Here is a 15614-nt window from a genome sequence, read left to right on the forward strand (position 1 = left end):
TATTTTAAAGTATGTAAATATACAATAAATGTAGTAATAGTTGCAATATATTATTACATATATAATACAAATATAAGAATATAAATATAGAAATTAAATGAGATTCCGTTCTCAAAATTTGGTCCAGTAAATGGGAAGGCCTGAAAGGAGGAGGATGGAAAAATGAAGAGTGAAACAAAATACTTCCCCCTCAAAGAATACACACACATATACACAAAACACACACATACACAATAAGGAATAGGAGAGTGACATAGGAAAAGTGCTGCTGGTCTGAGAATTGTCAATACATTTATTTAGTTTTATCCTGCTATTTCCTCTGTCTCTGGGGTTAGCCTCTATTACTGCCTTTTCAAAACAAAATAGATTTCTTTGCTCTCTGGCCTTCAGTGTCAGTGGCTCTGTTGTGGGTGGGAATGACACAACTCACTGGAGTGGAAATCCTCTGTTGAGTGTCAGCAGTAGGAACCAGAGTAATCAATTTATAAGCTGTGACCTGGTAACACATTACATTCAGTCTTGCTGCCCTTCACCCTTGACCAACTTAGTCAGAATCTTTTAATCCTTTGGGGTAGGTACCCTGGGGATCAGCATTTAAAAGCAGACAAGCAAACAAACAAACTCTCAGATGGTTTCTAGTATGTCACCAGTATTCAGAACCACGGCTCAAGAAGATCCTTACCACAAAATATCTATTCACAAAATTTGAAGCAAACTTTGTTCTTTGATTTTTGAAGAACAAGTGGATTTTAACATGTAATTATTTATTTTTATCTTTTCTGCTATTTTGCTGTTTTGATTTTTTAAAATTTTTTTTATTTTCTTACTCCAGATTATCATAAATTGATATTTCAAATATTGCTTCATATTACCTGTTTCACAAATGCCCTGAGAAGTTTTTGTTTGATTAGGGACCACACTCTGTTCTTGGTTTAAAGTCTTCATTAAATTGAGTTTGTTGCCCTGGCTAGTGTGATTCAGTTGATTGGAGCATCCTCCTATATACCAAAAGGTGAAGGCTCGATTCCTGGTAAGGGCACATACACAGGTTGCAGGTTTGATCCCTGGTCAGACATGTGTAGGAGGCAACCAATCAATGATGTTTCTCTCTCTCTCTCTCTCTCTCTCTCTCTCTCTCTCTCTCTCTCTCCCCCTCCCCCCTCTCTATAAAGTCAATGATAATAATAATAATATATATGTATGTATATATATAAAAGCCTAATATGCTAAGTGTCCAACCAATCGGTAGACCATTCAGTCGACCGCTTCACCAATCGCTATGACATGCACTGACCACCAGAGGGCAGACACTCCAACCAGTAGGTTAGCTTGCTGCTGGGGTCTAGCTGATTAGGTCTGGGTGAGATGGGCAGGATATGCCCTGGAACCCTCCCACGGTCTCTTCCTGGCTGACTAGCCCCGATCACCCCAATTGGGACTGGGCGAAATGAGCCAGGCATGCCCTGGAGCCAACCTCCTGTGGTCCCTCCCCAGCCTCTAAAATATTTCTTCTAATTAATTTCCTTTCAATGTGTACGAATTCATGTACTGGGCCTCTAGTCTATAATAATAAAAGTATAATATGCAAATCGACTGGCCAAACAGCAGAACGACCGTTCAGACGATCAAGCTATTACATGCACTGGCGCCAGGCCAGCCAAGGCAGGTGCAATGCAATTGGTTGAGGGGGGGCCCCCGCCATCGCCCCACAATTGCCCCACAGAGGGAGGCCCAGGCTACCGGCCAGCAACGCTATGGCAGGTGTGCAGGGCTGGCCAGCGATTGTCCCTCAGAGGGAGGCTCAGGCCAGCCAAGTGATTGCACCCCATGCCTGTTGCCTGCAGAGGGAGGCGACTGGTGGCAGGGGAAGGGGGCAGCGCCACAAAGATGGCAAGCAGTGGCAGCGGCGGGGGCGGGGCCAGCTGCCAGCAGCCGGGGAAAGGAAAGCCCCAATAGGCCCTGATCGCGATCCTACCCAAGGGGTCCCAGATTGCAAGAGGGTGCAGGCCTGGCTGAGGCACACACCTCCCCTCCCCCGTGCATGAATTTTGTGCACCAGGCCTCTAGTAATAATAATAAACAGATTATTGCTTTAGTAGGAGGCACTATTTTTCTGACTCTGGTTAGATAACATGTTTTTTTTCTAGCAAACAGATGATGAAATAGAGCTTTCCTTTTTTTCTGCGTAGCTGCTTGAATAGGGACTATATAATATATACTACGAAAGGACTGATCAATCAAAAGGTTTTACATAGAAGACAAAAGGTCACAGCCAGTGTCAGGTATTTTGTCATAGGAGAAAGCTGTGTCTCAGGTAATTCCATGACTGGCTCAGACACAGCTTTTATTGCATCCAAGGAAAATTATTATATTTAAATTGTCTGTTCTGAAATTGGTACTGTGTGTGTTTTTTGTTTTGTTTTTTTACAAAAGTGAGACATTAGCAATTCAATATATATCTTTTAAAAAGCCCAAGTGGCTTATTAACAAACCCTGCTGTTGCCATTATAGAAATGGTCAATTCCCCTTTTCATCCAGCCATTTATGAATCATTGTTTCAACTCACAATATAGCATTTTATATTTATATAAAAATAAATTATATATAATATAAGTATTACATACTTGCCATTTTCTCAATATCTTGAAGGTATAGGATTTAAATAAGGTTTGCCTAAAGACATATCTTTTCTCCCAAAGTCCTTTCTCAGGAACCCTGGAATCCTGATGTGTTGCATGGTTTAGGGCTTTTCTCCCAGCTTCTTGATTCCTCCCCTGACTGTTGTGCTGGACTATATTCCAGCTTCAGCCTTCCTTGAAGCTGGGTCTTGGATTCACTTAGTTTTCCATATTTACCATGTGCTGGTATATTTAGTCTACCTATCATACCACATTCTTTCCTGATAATCAATTTTATTGCCAAGGGATTTTTCAAGTGTCTCTATAGCCTCAGAGCATTTCAGCAGTGCAACTCGGAGCTCTATGGTTACTAAATTCTTGAGTCCATTTGGTCCCTGAGATTTACTATAGCTGCTGTTAAGTCTAAGTTTTGATATCTAGAATATTCTGGAAATTTAGATAGATAAAAACATATGTCCAGGCCCCTTTAACTTGACTTCTTAAATAGCATTTATATAAAGACAGACAGACAAATTTATGTTGAGTATGAAAGCTATAGTTAAGGAGGGCTAGCTGAGTTTGTCTCCCTAGGAAGTTCGATGAACTTGAGTTCATTTTATGGTGATTTGGAACATTTTTGAGGTGCAGAGGAAGTTGCTAAAAAATGTGACTGACACAAAAAGGTGGATGTTATCACAAACAAGAATGTGCATTTCTATCTTAAAGTAATTTACAGTTTAACTTGATTGTATGTTTCTGACCTGCATCTCTGTTTCCAGTGGTCAAGCAAGAAAACCATCAAACCAGCTGGCTAGGGAAGGAGGCATCCTCAGGTGTTGAGGCAGTGAGGCCCAGGGGGGTTTAGCTGGTGATCTATCTAACCTGCTTATGTGCATCCAATTCTTCTGCCCTTTTCTTGTCAGCTTCTCATGTCTTTGTTTCTGACCCTGGGCTTTGAACTTGACTTTCATTTCTGTCATTATCTTTTCCTTGTCTTTTAGACTCTCTCTCTGTCTTTTTGCCCCTGTCCTGTGGCAGGACTTTGCATCATGCCTTCCCTTTCCTGTCTGAAAATCTAACTTTACCTCAGACATTCTGGAAGCCCTCATGAAATGTTTGGGATGGTCCTTGAAATCTTACATCTTTCTCTTGTAACATTGGTTATGTGCTACATTGATCCTGGACTACAGAAAACACCCTGTATTAAAGATGAGTGCCAAACAAACTCAGCTAAGATAAGTTACTTGTCTTCAGTTACTTTTTGTTTTTTTGTTTTTGTTTTTAAGGAACATGATAAATTCATCTTCTTTTTGCATAATTTTTCCTCATAACTTAAAGTGATTTATCTCCTAATTATACTCTCCATTTCTCTGTAGGACAATGGAATGAAAATGGTCTTCGGTTTTTATATAACATGTGAAATACATGTGAAAGAAAAATTGTTATTTTTTTTTACTTGTGATATTTCAAGGTTTGCAAATATAGTAAAATTTAGAAGTTGCTGAAATCACTGGGCCACTTACTACTCTGTAACTATTTTCTTCTTTTGAGAAGCATCAGGGCATTCTTAGAAGAGTTATAGAGACACTCGTTCTTCCCCCGTTTAGTGGAACTCTGCCTCCCAGTACCCTGGTAGCAAAGTTTCAAAAGATGCTCTTCACACTTGACTATAAGGAATACAAAGTTGATTAGGCTTCCAAATATTCTCTTTTTTTCTTTAATCACAGAATTGACTCCCGAGGAGAGAGCCCAAAAGATTGCCAAAGCCATGCGCAAACAGTCTTCGGAAGTTAAAGAGAAGTGGGAAAGTCTAAATGCTGTAACTAGTAACTGGCAAAAGCAGGTGGACAAGGCGTTGGAGAAACTCAGAGACCTTCAGGGAGCCATGGACGACCTGGATGCTGACATGAAGGAGGCAGAGGCCGTGAGGAACGGCTGGAAGCCCGTCGGCGACTTACTCATCGACTCGCTGCAGGATCACATTGAAAAAACCATGGTCAGCATCACCGCCTCAGATAAGGGATTTTACAACATGTTTTATGGTTAAATATGGCACAATTAAAGAGAGCCAAATGTGTAACTTGTTATAAGGGATTGTTATAAGGTCAGTGCCATTACAGCCCCTGCCAAAACCAGGATAGAGAAGATTTCCAGTCACAACAGATGCTTTCCTATGCCCCTTCCCATCAGAATCCTCCCCCCAATAGCAACTCTGACTTTTTTCCATAATTTACATTATTTTTGAAAAACTAATATTTTTTTACTCCACTGTGCATCCCTAAACACTTGCTTGGTTTTTAAGAAATATTTTAAAGTCCCTTTTAATCTCTAATATTCCCCTCCATCTTTTTTTTCTTTTCTTTTTGCAATGCAATTGTTAAGGCAGCTGAATTGTTTGTTTTATAGTGTTTCTCACAGCTTGGAATTTGCAGAATGTCATCCACATGGTGTAATCTGGCAGATTCCTCTCTACTCTGTATTTGCTGTAAATTGGTATTGAATTGAATTTAAGTTTTAATCAAAAGTATCCTGTTTTACTGGGAATTCTTATCTACATAATATGTATATATAGCATACCTATACTATATAATATACTCAAACATTAGAGTATATCAATGAAAGATTCGTTTAGCTATAAATTCTGTTTGTGGTCAGGAATAGCCCAAAGTTAAGGTGTTAGATCTATCTTCTGGACCCCCTTTTGATACAGTATTCTAGAACATATCCAGAAATAAAGTTAATGGGATTTAAGCAGTTAGAGAAACAAATAACAGATTTAGAGTATAGTGTGGTTTGTAATAGCATGGTAAACTATATACTGCATAGTTAGAAATCAAATCAAAGCATGAACTAGTGACAAATCAGAAGGTGTTAATTGATAATATCTATCATGAATAGGATTTTTATTGCAAAAGACATCCCTCTTTTGTGCACAGACATTGGATAATGCTTTCCCTTTGTTTGTAAACATGTGGCTGAATAGGAAGAGAAGAAAGGTCTAGGTATTTAACTGAATACTTAGATAAATTACATATATGAGGGTGGGGGGCATGGGAATAATAGCGTTTATTGAGGCTTGCTGTGTGCCTGGAACTTCCTTAGCAGTTTACATGGCTATCTCTTTTAATCATCACACTAACCCAACAGGATAGGTATTATTATTATGCCCATTTTATAAAGGATGGATTTGAAGATATTGCTCAAGCCCACATGGCTAGTAAGTGGTAGAGTTTTCATGATCTGTTTCTTGCTCTTCACTTTCATTGTAGAGACCTCATTCATAATAATGTAATTAAGCACAATTTTGATCATCTATTTAAAATTCAAAGCTTTAAAAGTTACATGTTAAAATTTAAACTTAAAAAAATATTATTACTAAAAGAGTATTGGTGCTTGCCATCTTTCATTTTAAATATACACACCTTTCCAGCCACCCAATGAGTTAAGTGAGTTTCTTCCTACAACTCTAGTATCTTAAAATCCATGTCTATGGGTGGATCTGAGTTTTGAATAACCAAATGAAAATAAAGCTCTTTCGGAAGTTGCATACTTCTTGTATTTTATTTTTTATTAATCCTCACCCAAGGATATTTTTAAAAATAATTTTTTGAGTGTGGAAGGAAGGGGAGAGACAGAGAGAGAAACATCGATGTGAGAGACATATCGATTGGTTGCCTTCCACCCTTGACTGGAATCAACTCTGGGAAACTTCATTCCGCGGGCTGATCCTCTAACTACTGAGCCAAACCAGCTAGGGTTACTTCCTGTATTTTAAAAGATGTTTTTAAACACTGAAGATCTTCAAGTCAGTGGTCTACTAACGCATGTTCCTTTGGACTGCAAGATGTCTTTTGGATAGAGCAAGAATTTATCCATTTGAATTTGAAATATCAGTTTTTAATATAGGATGATTAGTGTTGGATGAAAATAAAAAGTTGCATAAGGTTATTAAAGGCCAAAAAGTTTTGGCGTTGTTAATCTGATTTGATTAAAGAAATTATCCAGCGCTGCATCCAAATCCTTTTGTTCAAATCTCTGCTTACGTGGAAAGCTAGGGAAGTTACAATTAATATTAAGAGAAAGGAATAAACTGTGGATTAAGATATTTTAACATCTTATTAGGAAAAAAAAATAAAAACCCAGATCTTACAGTTGGGGCATTTTACATGTGTTCTAACATATACCCCAAATCCCATCGAAGCTACAGGCAGATGAAAATAAGTACTGATTATTGCTAAATATTATTCAATATGCCAAAGCAAGTGGGAAACTAAATCTTTGGGGTAATCAAATAATTTTAACTCCTTAAAATTACCTTGTCTTTCTTATTTGCATAATGCACACCTGATTGGAGACCAGTCTGGGGTTCACATCTGCCAACAGGCTGCCAGGCAGTGCCTTTAATACCAGCAGATGTTTCTGTTTTTACGGCCAGAAGACCACATAGATTTTTATTCTCCTATAGGAAAGTGCAGCCAGAACATGATAAATTGCTTCTTTATAATAGAACACATGGCAGATCTGAGATCATTTTAAAACTTGCTTTATTTCTACCCCCTTAATTTGGAAGCTTCTACAAACCAAACTATATACTTCCTTAAGAGATTTCTTGTTGCCATAAAACACCTGACCACTGCAACAGAAACAAAACCTACAGACCTTGTTTGTCACAGATCTTTTCATGTTTTTACCTGTGGCTTGTAAGAGAAAAACATTATTTTATCATTCTGGAAGATTTTAAAATCTGTCTTAATGTTAGAATCTAATTTAAAAAGTTTTATCTTCTGAAGGGCATCTTTTGATGTCTTTTGAAGGTCATTTAAAATTTTATAAATCTGAGAATATTTTCTAGCATTTTATTTTTAATCTTTAATATCTATGTTTTGGTATTTTACAAAGATATTGATTTTAAAAGCAGATTAAAAATCTTGAGTTCTCCAAGGAGAGAATATTAATGTATAATATTAAAATCACAACTGAAGAAAGCTTGAAGGGTTTAAATTTTGTAGGTATTCTGAAACTGAATCTGAGGGACACCAGGTTTCTTCAAAGTCCAGGCTGAAAAAATTCTCCTTCCCCATCCTAACTCCCAATTCTCTTTGTCGCATGGGTCCATTTCAGTGATTAATTCCTTAGGCCTATGTTATATTAACAAAATGCCTTTGTTATCATATAACTGCTTTCCTGGCTGGGCTGTATGTGTGTGCACTGTCTGACATCAGCCATGGAGAAAAGCTATCACAACTCCGAGTTCTTTCTTTTTCCATTTTGCAGCATTTCACATGTCTTTGTGGGCTTGCCTTCTTCTACCTATTTTGAAATGTTGATGTCTTTAGAGTTCTGGTGATGTTTCCTACCTTTGGCCCTTTGGCGTGCAGGTACATTGTTTCAAATGTATGCACTGCTACCTCCACCATCCGTACTTTTCACTCCGACTCTGGCTCCAGATCTGCCCCTGCTGAGTCCCCACCTTAGCTTCTTTATGTGGCTTTTAGGCATGTTCAAAATTTTGAAACACTGAAGCATATTCTCTGATTTGCCTAGAATTAATTTCTTTAAAAAACAGTTATATTCTTAATATTATTTTGATGTTTATCAATCATAATGATTATTTTTAGCCAATGTGCATTATATAAGGAAGAATTCTATAGGGTAACTAGAAAAGTTTTGGAGAAGAGAAGGAAGGAGGGAAGTAGTTAAAGGGGCTTTCTTTTTATACTCATAAGGAGGAAGCCAAATTAATACTTGTAGTGTTTTAATAAAATGTTATAGTCCCCAAAGCACTTTAATACATATTACTTCATTCAACTTGGAGTGGTGAAAGAGGAGGAGAAAGGGCATATGCCTAGTCTCTTAACGGTGGGATTAAAACCTGAGGGCTGATGCCAATAGGATGTTCACAACACCTAATACCCATAAGTTAAATTTAATACATGATTCACTCTAATCTTATGATGTACCAAAAAAATAAAATTACACAGTTCTATTTTTAGAACCCATTCTGTTCCCAATTCCATATTGGCTTAATCTTGCTTCAAAAATCATTTTTTGGGCCTGTGTCAATAGAAAGGAGGTCTGTCCCTCTTGTATTGCAAATCTTGTGCTGAATTTTGCCAGGTGCCTGTCTCAAGAAGCTTCCATTCTACAGGGGGGACATCAAGAACATGGATGCTTGCGCTTTTATGTACTAAGAGCTCTGATAAGGAAAGATATTTAAAATGCATAACACTGGATGGTATGGCACCAAACAATCAGAGTGGCCTCCACTATAAAGCCCAGTTTGTGTGTCAAACAGGTGCTCGTTGAATGTCCTGGCTGGGTTGGAGAAGGCGGAGAGAATGCTGGGGAACCCATGGGAGGGCCCGAGGGAAATCTTTTCTGAAATGGTGTGCATGCGGGCACCTGAGTGGAGTCTTAAAGGATCTAGGCAGACAGTTGGAAAGGGAGGCTTGAACATGAGGCAGGTAAAATTATGTGAGGAATGGAGAAAACATAGTGTTTGTATTATTCTGCTTGCTCTCACAGGACAGATGACTGTCATGGCCCAAGTATTATTTTTTGTTTTGTTTTTTTTTCTTTCTCTCTCACATACCCTCCTCATTCCAAACCGTACCAGCTCTGGACTGTGCCAGAGGTGGCATTTGTCAGTTCTAAGCTTCATTTCCCTCTTTTCCTGTATCTATCTAAATGATCACAAATGTTTTTGAAAGGGACAGCCTTACCTCTCCAGTACATATAGGCATCGGTTTTGTGGTTAAGGAAGATGGTTTTACTGGCCACTTTTAAAGTTAATTTTTGATGAAAACTTGTTAAAATCAAGTTGTTGCATTGGTGAAAAAATATTAAGGTAGCTATCTGAAGAAAGAAAAGATAAGGAAATATGGAAGAAATTTAAAGATAGAATCAAGACTAGAAATTCGTAAAGTAGATTATAATGACAGATATTATCTAGACTAAATCACATATAATGAAAAATTTGAAGGAAATACATACTCACTTTAATGTGTTTGCATTATATCTTTCTCGTCACATTCTGTCTCCGTTTGTCCATGATATAAAGGAAGACTCTTTTTTTTAAATTTTGTTTTATTGCTTAAAGTGCCTCCCCTACCCCCCAGTGTCTTATGTCCATTGGTTATGCTTATATGCATGTATACAAGTCCTTCGGTTGATCTCTTACCACCCCCCAACCCTCCCCGGCCTTCCCGCTGTTGTTTGACAGTCTTTAGCTGGTGGTCTTGACTGCTGAAGACCGGACGTGAGTCAGCCGTTGTTGATTAAACAATTGTTGGCCTCTCAGCTGATCTTGCCATTGGAAAGTTCAAAATACATACCACCTTCCGTTATATTCTTTTCTGATGCCCTCATTTTTGTCCTTTTCTTGCAGGCATTTAGAGAAGAAATTGCACCAATCAACTTAAAAGTTAAAACAATGAATGATTTATCGAGTCAGCTGTCTCCACTTGACCTGCACCCATCTCTGAAGATGTCTCGCCAGCTAGATGACCTTAATATGCGATGGAAACTTCTGCAGGTATCATCAGCTTATTCCTCTTCATAATTCAGGCTTAGACCTTGGTGCATTTTTAAACCATACCTGCTATTCTGCCACACACCATCATTTTTTTTCTTTATGGGTGTGTTTGATAATGGATTCATAGCATGTGAACTCAAAAGCCTCATTTATTTATGAGTATAAGTTTTAATGTAATTTTTGATGCACTATTCGTATGATATTTGTAGAAAATTGCAAAAGGTCAAATAAATCACAGTAATTGAAACATATGGTAGGTCACAGAAACATTTTCCCCATAATGGCTTATAAAGGAGTCATTTTTCTTACTTTAGTCATGTATTTTTTACTTCTTTTGAAAAGTTAAGAAAGTCTTCATCTTTCTTATTGCAACCGCTTGTTCTTTAGGTATCTTGCTCAATTTTTACAGCCAGCACATTGGTACTATTGTGGTGTTTACCTTTAGCTCGGGGATCTTAGCTGCTGTAATGCAGTTATTTTAATGACTCTATATCTTACTTGCTTGTCCCACCCAGATTTAACCCAGAAGAACTAACCCAAACCCAGAAGAACCCTCTCGAGTATTACTAGGTACCAGCATTTGCCAGCCACTGCCCTTTGGACCATCTTTGTGGAGCTTTGACACATTCAGGGGCCAATTCCCAAGAGTCATAATAATCTTTTTTTTTTTTTTGAAAACTAGCAGAATCATTTGAGTGGGAGAGTGAAAAAATAATTTTTACTAATTCCTCTCTATATTCTGGGCCTAAAATGTGATATTTAATAATATAAATATGTAATTTTGAGGTGGCACACAGAAACATTTGAAGGCATAATAGGTTTCCTGAATTAATTCAAACATCGAAACACACAATGGGTTTATATTTTCTTCATGAAATTGAAGTGGTACGAAATGAGTTGTATAGTATTAAACATTCCTTTTTGTCTTTGAAAGAGTATTAATAATCTGGGATTAGTAAGGCAGGATACTAAACTCAATGCAAATGTGCTTTTCGAATGAGTGGAAGACAGAAATGTTTGACCAATACTCCTTTTTTTCTTCTGTTTTATTTCTTGAATTCATCATTTTTATGTAGGTATTCCTGTGGTCCACCTTGATTTCCTTCCCATTCTGCTTCTGTTATCACCATCTGAAAAGATTAGAAGTCAGGGAATATGCTATGCTCAAAACAGGATATGTGTTCTGCTTTCTTTATTTCTGAGCCTGGTGACTGCTAGAACTCAGATGCTAGTTGCTGGTTGAATAAGAGGGGGAAATCTATGCTGCCAGACAACGCTGTTAAATTTCAGAAGTAGCATCTTGTTTTCTCCTCCTGAATGTAAAGTGTGGCATAGAAGTACTTTTTGGCCTTAACAAAAAAAAAAGTACTTGCTCTGCAACTTAAATAGCCAACCAGGAGAAACTAAAGCTGCCCAGTGAGCCAGAGATATACACGTTTCATTTAAAGGCAGCTGAAAATAAGATCGGCAGACTAAGTGGAACAGCTTACATGCACTATAGAGGCAAAGACCAGGAAAAGAGACATGGAAATGTCAGTAGGCTGTGTGCATTTGTTATTGATTGGCAATAGTTTCTCAGTGTACCAACTCTTTGCGTTTTCATAATGTAGGGAGTTAACCATACAATCTGTGTAAACAAATGCATAAGCATATTCTTCTGTGGGTATATGAATACCCCCAAATCAAGATGATTGGACACAAACTTGGAGGAAAATAAGATATTCCATACTCACCTGTCTTATCTACCTGTCTGTCTATCCACCCATCATCTATTTGTCTGTCTGTCTATCTATCTATCTATCTATCTATCATCTAATTTAGCTGTCTTTCTATTTTTCTATCTATTTTCTCTGTTGGAATATTTTAGATCTTCATTTGCTCCCCATAACACTTTTTGCCACCTTTCTTACAAAAGAGAGATGAATAGCCACTGACCTCGTGGCCACATCTTCTCTTAAGATGTTTATGACCTTTACTCTCTCGAGGCAATGTAGAGTGACAGCAAAGGCATAGATCCTGGCACCCAATGAGCTGGTTATGAATATTAGCACTATGCATACTAACTTTATGTCCTGGACACCTCTGTATGTCTCAGTGTCTTCATCTGTAAAATGGTGATCATAATAAATAATGCCAATTATGTTGATTATGAGGATTAAAAGAGTTCATTCCTATAAATTGCTTAGAAGAGTGCCTGGCACTATTTGCTGTCACTTGATACCAAAAGGAGTCTGTTTTTATCCCAGCATTTTGATTTTAGAGATAGAGGAGGAATCTGTACAAGCAATCATATCTGGGGCAGTAACATCTTTTATAATAATGCTTAAATCAGGAACATTATTAAAGTTATTATTTTGAAATCAAATTATTTTGCAGGTTTCTGTGGACGATCGCCTTAAGCAGCTTCAAGAAGCCCATAGAGATTTTGGACCATCTTCTCAGCATTTTCTCTCCAGTAAGTACTAATAAACTTGACTAAGCTCATGAAATGAATGAATCAGCATGCTTTTTCACTCAAGAAGCAATATTTTTGCTATAAATATGTTTACTTATATTAGATCAATGTATTGTTTATTGGTTCTTATTTGTAATAACCTGGTAACAATTGGTAAATCTTTGAAGTGGAGCCAAGGTAACTTGTCTTTAGCTGTGGCATTCCACTGAACCATCATCCTAATATATAAAGAGCCAGGATCCGTAACATCCAAAATGACTGAACGGACGACTGAACACCAGGTTGCGCACACAGCAGGCTCAGGTGGGTGGGGACTGGCGAGAGGGCTGAACTGCTGACCTCTCGGTCCCTCCTGGGTCACGGGCACCGGGGAGACCCAGCATTGACTGCCACCCAGCATTGACTGCCACCGCCAAGGCGGGTACAATGCGATTGGTCGGGTGCCCCGCCATCATCCCACGATCGCCCCGCAGAAGGAGGCTCAAGCCACCGGCCAGGGGGTTCCGCGATCGCCCCAAAGAGGCAAGAGGGTAGCCTCGGCCTCCCTCTTTGGGGCGATTGCAGAGCCCCCTGGCTGGTGGCCTGGGCCTCCCTCTTTGGGGCAATCAATCACGGGGCTCCCGGACTGCAAGAGGGCTCAGGCCGGCCTGAAGGACCCCCCCACCCAAGTGCACGAATTTCATGCACTAAACCTCTAGTCTATTATAACTACTGTAGTATCACATCATCATTGCTCTTCACATGCAAAGGTTATGAACTTTTTCACAATAAAGAAATCATTTTTGTGTCTTAAGATTTTAAATTAATTTTTCTCTTTTAAAAGCACTATTAGTTTAAAATGCACCTGTGCCTTTCAAAGTAAAACTTCATTCCCCACAAATGTTTAAATGAGAAGATTTTGGGTTGTTAGGCTCACTGCAATTCTATTTAGCTTTTCTGCTGGTCAGGTGTTAGAGACTTAGCCAAAACACATATGCAGATTTTCATGTAATCTTCTCCAGCTGAACTTTTTTTGTTTTATGGACTGTTCATGAGATCTTGAATAAGTAATTGGAGCCCCTACTTTAGCCTTCACTGCTGAGGAAACCAGAGTCCCCCAGATTGGGGTTAACATAGTAATTCTGCTTAAAGTTAATTTCTTTATCTTAAAATTATCATGATAATACTTATTTCCTCTATCATCTTGAAAATTAAATGAGAAAACATGTTGTGTTGCACAAGGCACTTAACACAGTTCTTGGCACAAATGTTTTCACTAAACATTAATTCCTTTCCTTTCATTGTCTCTGGCAAACATATGTAAGAACAGAGTTTGCTTATTTCAGTTTAGGGGAAGTTTAAAACTTAAGGCAAAGTGTATTCCCAGTTGTTATAACTTCTTTATATCTACAACCATATAGAGAACTGAAGTAATACCATGTCTCCAACTAAATTGATTACAGTTATATTTCTCTTAATCCTTTGTCATGGTTGATAATCTGCTCTACCTCCAAGTCAAGGTCAAGCTTTTCTCTCACAATTTCAAGAGTAATCCTAATTAGTCATTTCTGCCCAGCACACCCCTAGTGCTCAAGCTCTCTTTCCCTTCCCCCTCCCTTCTCCTCCCCCACCTGTTTCACACACCTGAGCCCTTAGATAGGCCATCTTTGAGTGATCTATAGCACTTCCTGGAAGATAATGTCTACCTGCATGCCAGGATGCATTTCTAAAGTTTGGATACTATCAATGCTGATGAATTAAATAAGTTTGCAATCTACTCATTTGGTATGAATCACTCCAGATTTCTTAAACTTAGTTTTATAGAATATAAAGCTATGTGCTAAGACCAAATTAAAGAGAATTTAACAAGGAACTGAGACGCTATTTACACTTCTGTTATAAGGATTAGTCATCTATTAGTACTGATGAAACTCGACACTTAGCAACTATTCTTTCATAATAAAAATCAAAGTCTTATTTCTTAGGAAATAAAACATTGTAAAAATTGTGACCCTCAAGTGCATTGCCTTCTATTGTCTAGCACTGATAGTCTAAGGAGGTCAGAATTATTCAAATTAAAACAATTATGAAAATGAATTGAGAAGTGTAAACACAATCCCAATTAATAAATTTAACAATTGTTATCCCTGCTGCTTGGAATTTTTGGCTTTATTATATTTCTTGGACATTAGCCCTGGTTATAAAAGGAGCCTGTTTAGTTAGGCACAAAATAGAAACCGACCTATTACCCTGGTGCCAACACTGAAATGAGGTTGGCTCTAATGAGAAGCTTAATATGCTTCATTCCACATTTTCATCCCTTTTAAAGACTTTCATGGACATAGTTAGAGAAGGGAGTCCTCCCATCTTATAAAGAGAGGAAGAATTGTTGAATAGAAAGATTGCCGAACTAGTGGTCAGAAACCCTGAGATCATGTCTGAGCTCAGCCATTTACTTAAGAGTTGAGAATGCTATATATTTTTGAGGTAGTACTATGACATGAAATTCAGAAAAGAATATTGGTAAAAACTAGTTGTATGAGAGTCTAGTGGTAGTTATGAAGTTTTATTTATTTTTTAATTTGTTTATTCGTTTAGCAAAATTTCTCTAAATTCACATGTACAGTTCTTAAATAAGCCTTAAAATAATTGGCTTAATTTAGGAATAATATAAGGAGTAACTAGAATTGTAAAAAAAAAGAAGTACCTCAGTGAAAAAGTCTTGCAAAGTCTCCATCATAGTGATGTCAAGTGTAAAAATGTAGGAAACTATATTTTCTGTGTATTTAAAATGAAGTACATATTTGAGATTCTTCTATCCATTTAATTGCCTTGGTTCTTTACAACCGTTTACCTATGTTTATTTTAATTTTCCTTTTTAAAAATTCATATGATTGAGTTTGCTTAAATGCCAATTGTTCTTAATAGTTATTCCTGTGACTATAAAATAAAGCAAAGAATGTTACTAGTGATTTGGAAATTTCAGTCTTGAGAAATTTAGTTTATAATCTGGATATGCCATATATAT

The 15614-nt window shown here is 37.6% G+C and overlaps 1 protein-coding gene across 1 annotated transcript in view; it reads left to right on the forward strand.

Annotated features, from left to right (window-relative positions):
• LOC102259189 (utrophin) overlaps nt 1-15614 on the forward strand; it is a 124731-nt gene that overhangs the window by 43694 nt on the left and 65423 nt on the right. The window contains exons 4-6 of the mRNA XM_005883699.2: nt 4346-4614; nt 10006-10152; nt 12529-12607. Coding sequence (XP_005883761.1) covers nt 4346-4614; nt 10006-10152; nt 12529-12607 — 495 coding nt within the window. The remainder of the gene's footprint in view (nt 1-4345; nt 4615-10005; nt 10153-12528; nt 12608-15614) is intronic.

This window comes from Myotis brandtii, unplaced genomic scaffold (genome assembly GCF_000412655.1).
Source record: "Myotis brandtii unplaced genomic scaffold, ASM41265v1 scaffold8, whole genome shotgun sequence".
Taxonomy (NCBI): Eukaryota; Metazoa; Chordata; class Mammalia; order Chiroptera; family Vespertilionidae; genus Myotis; species Myotis brandtii.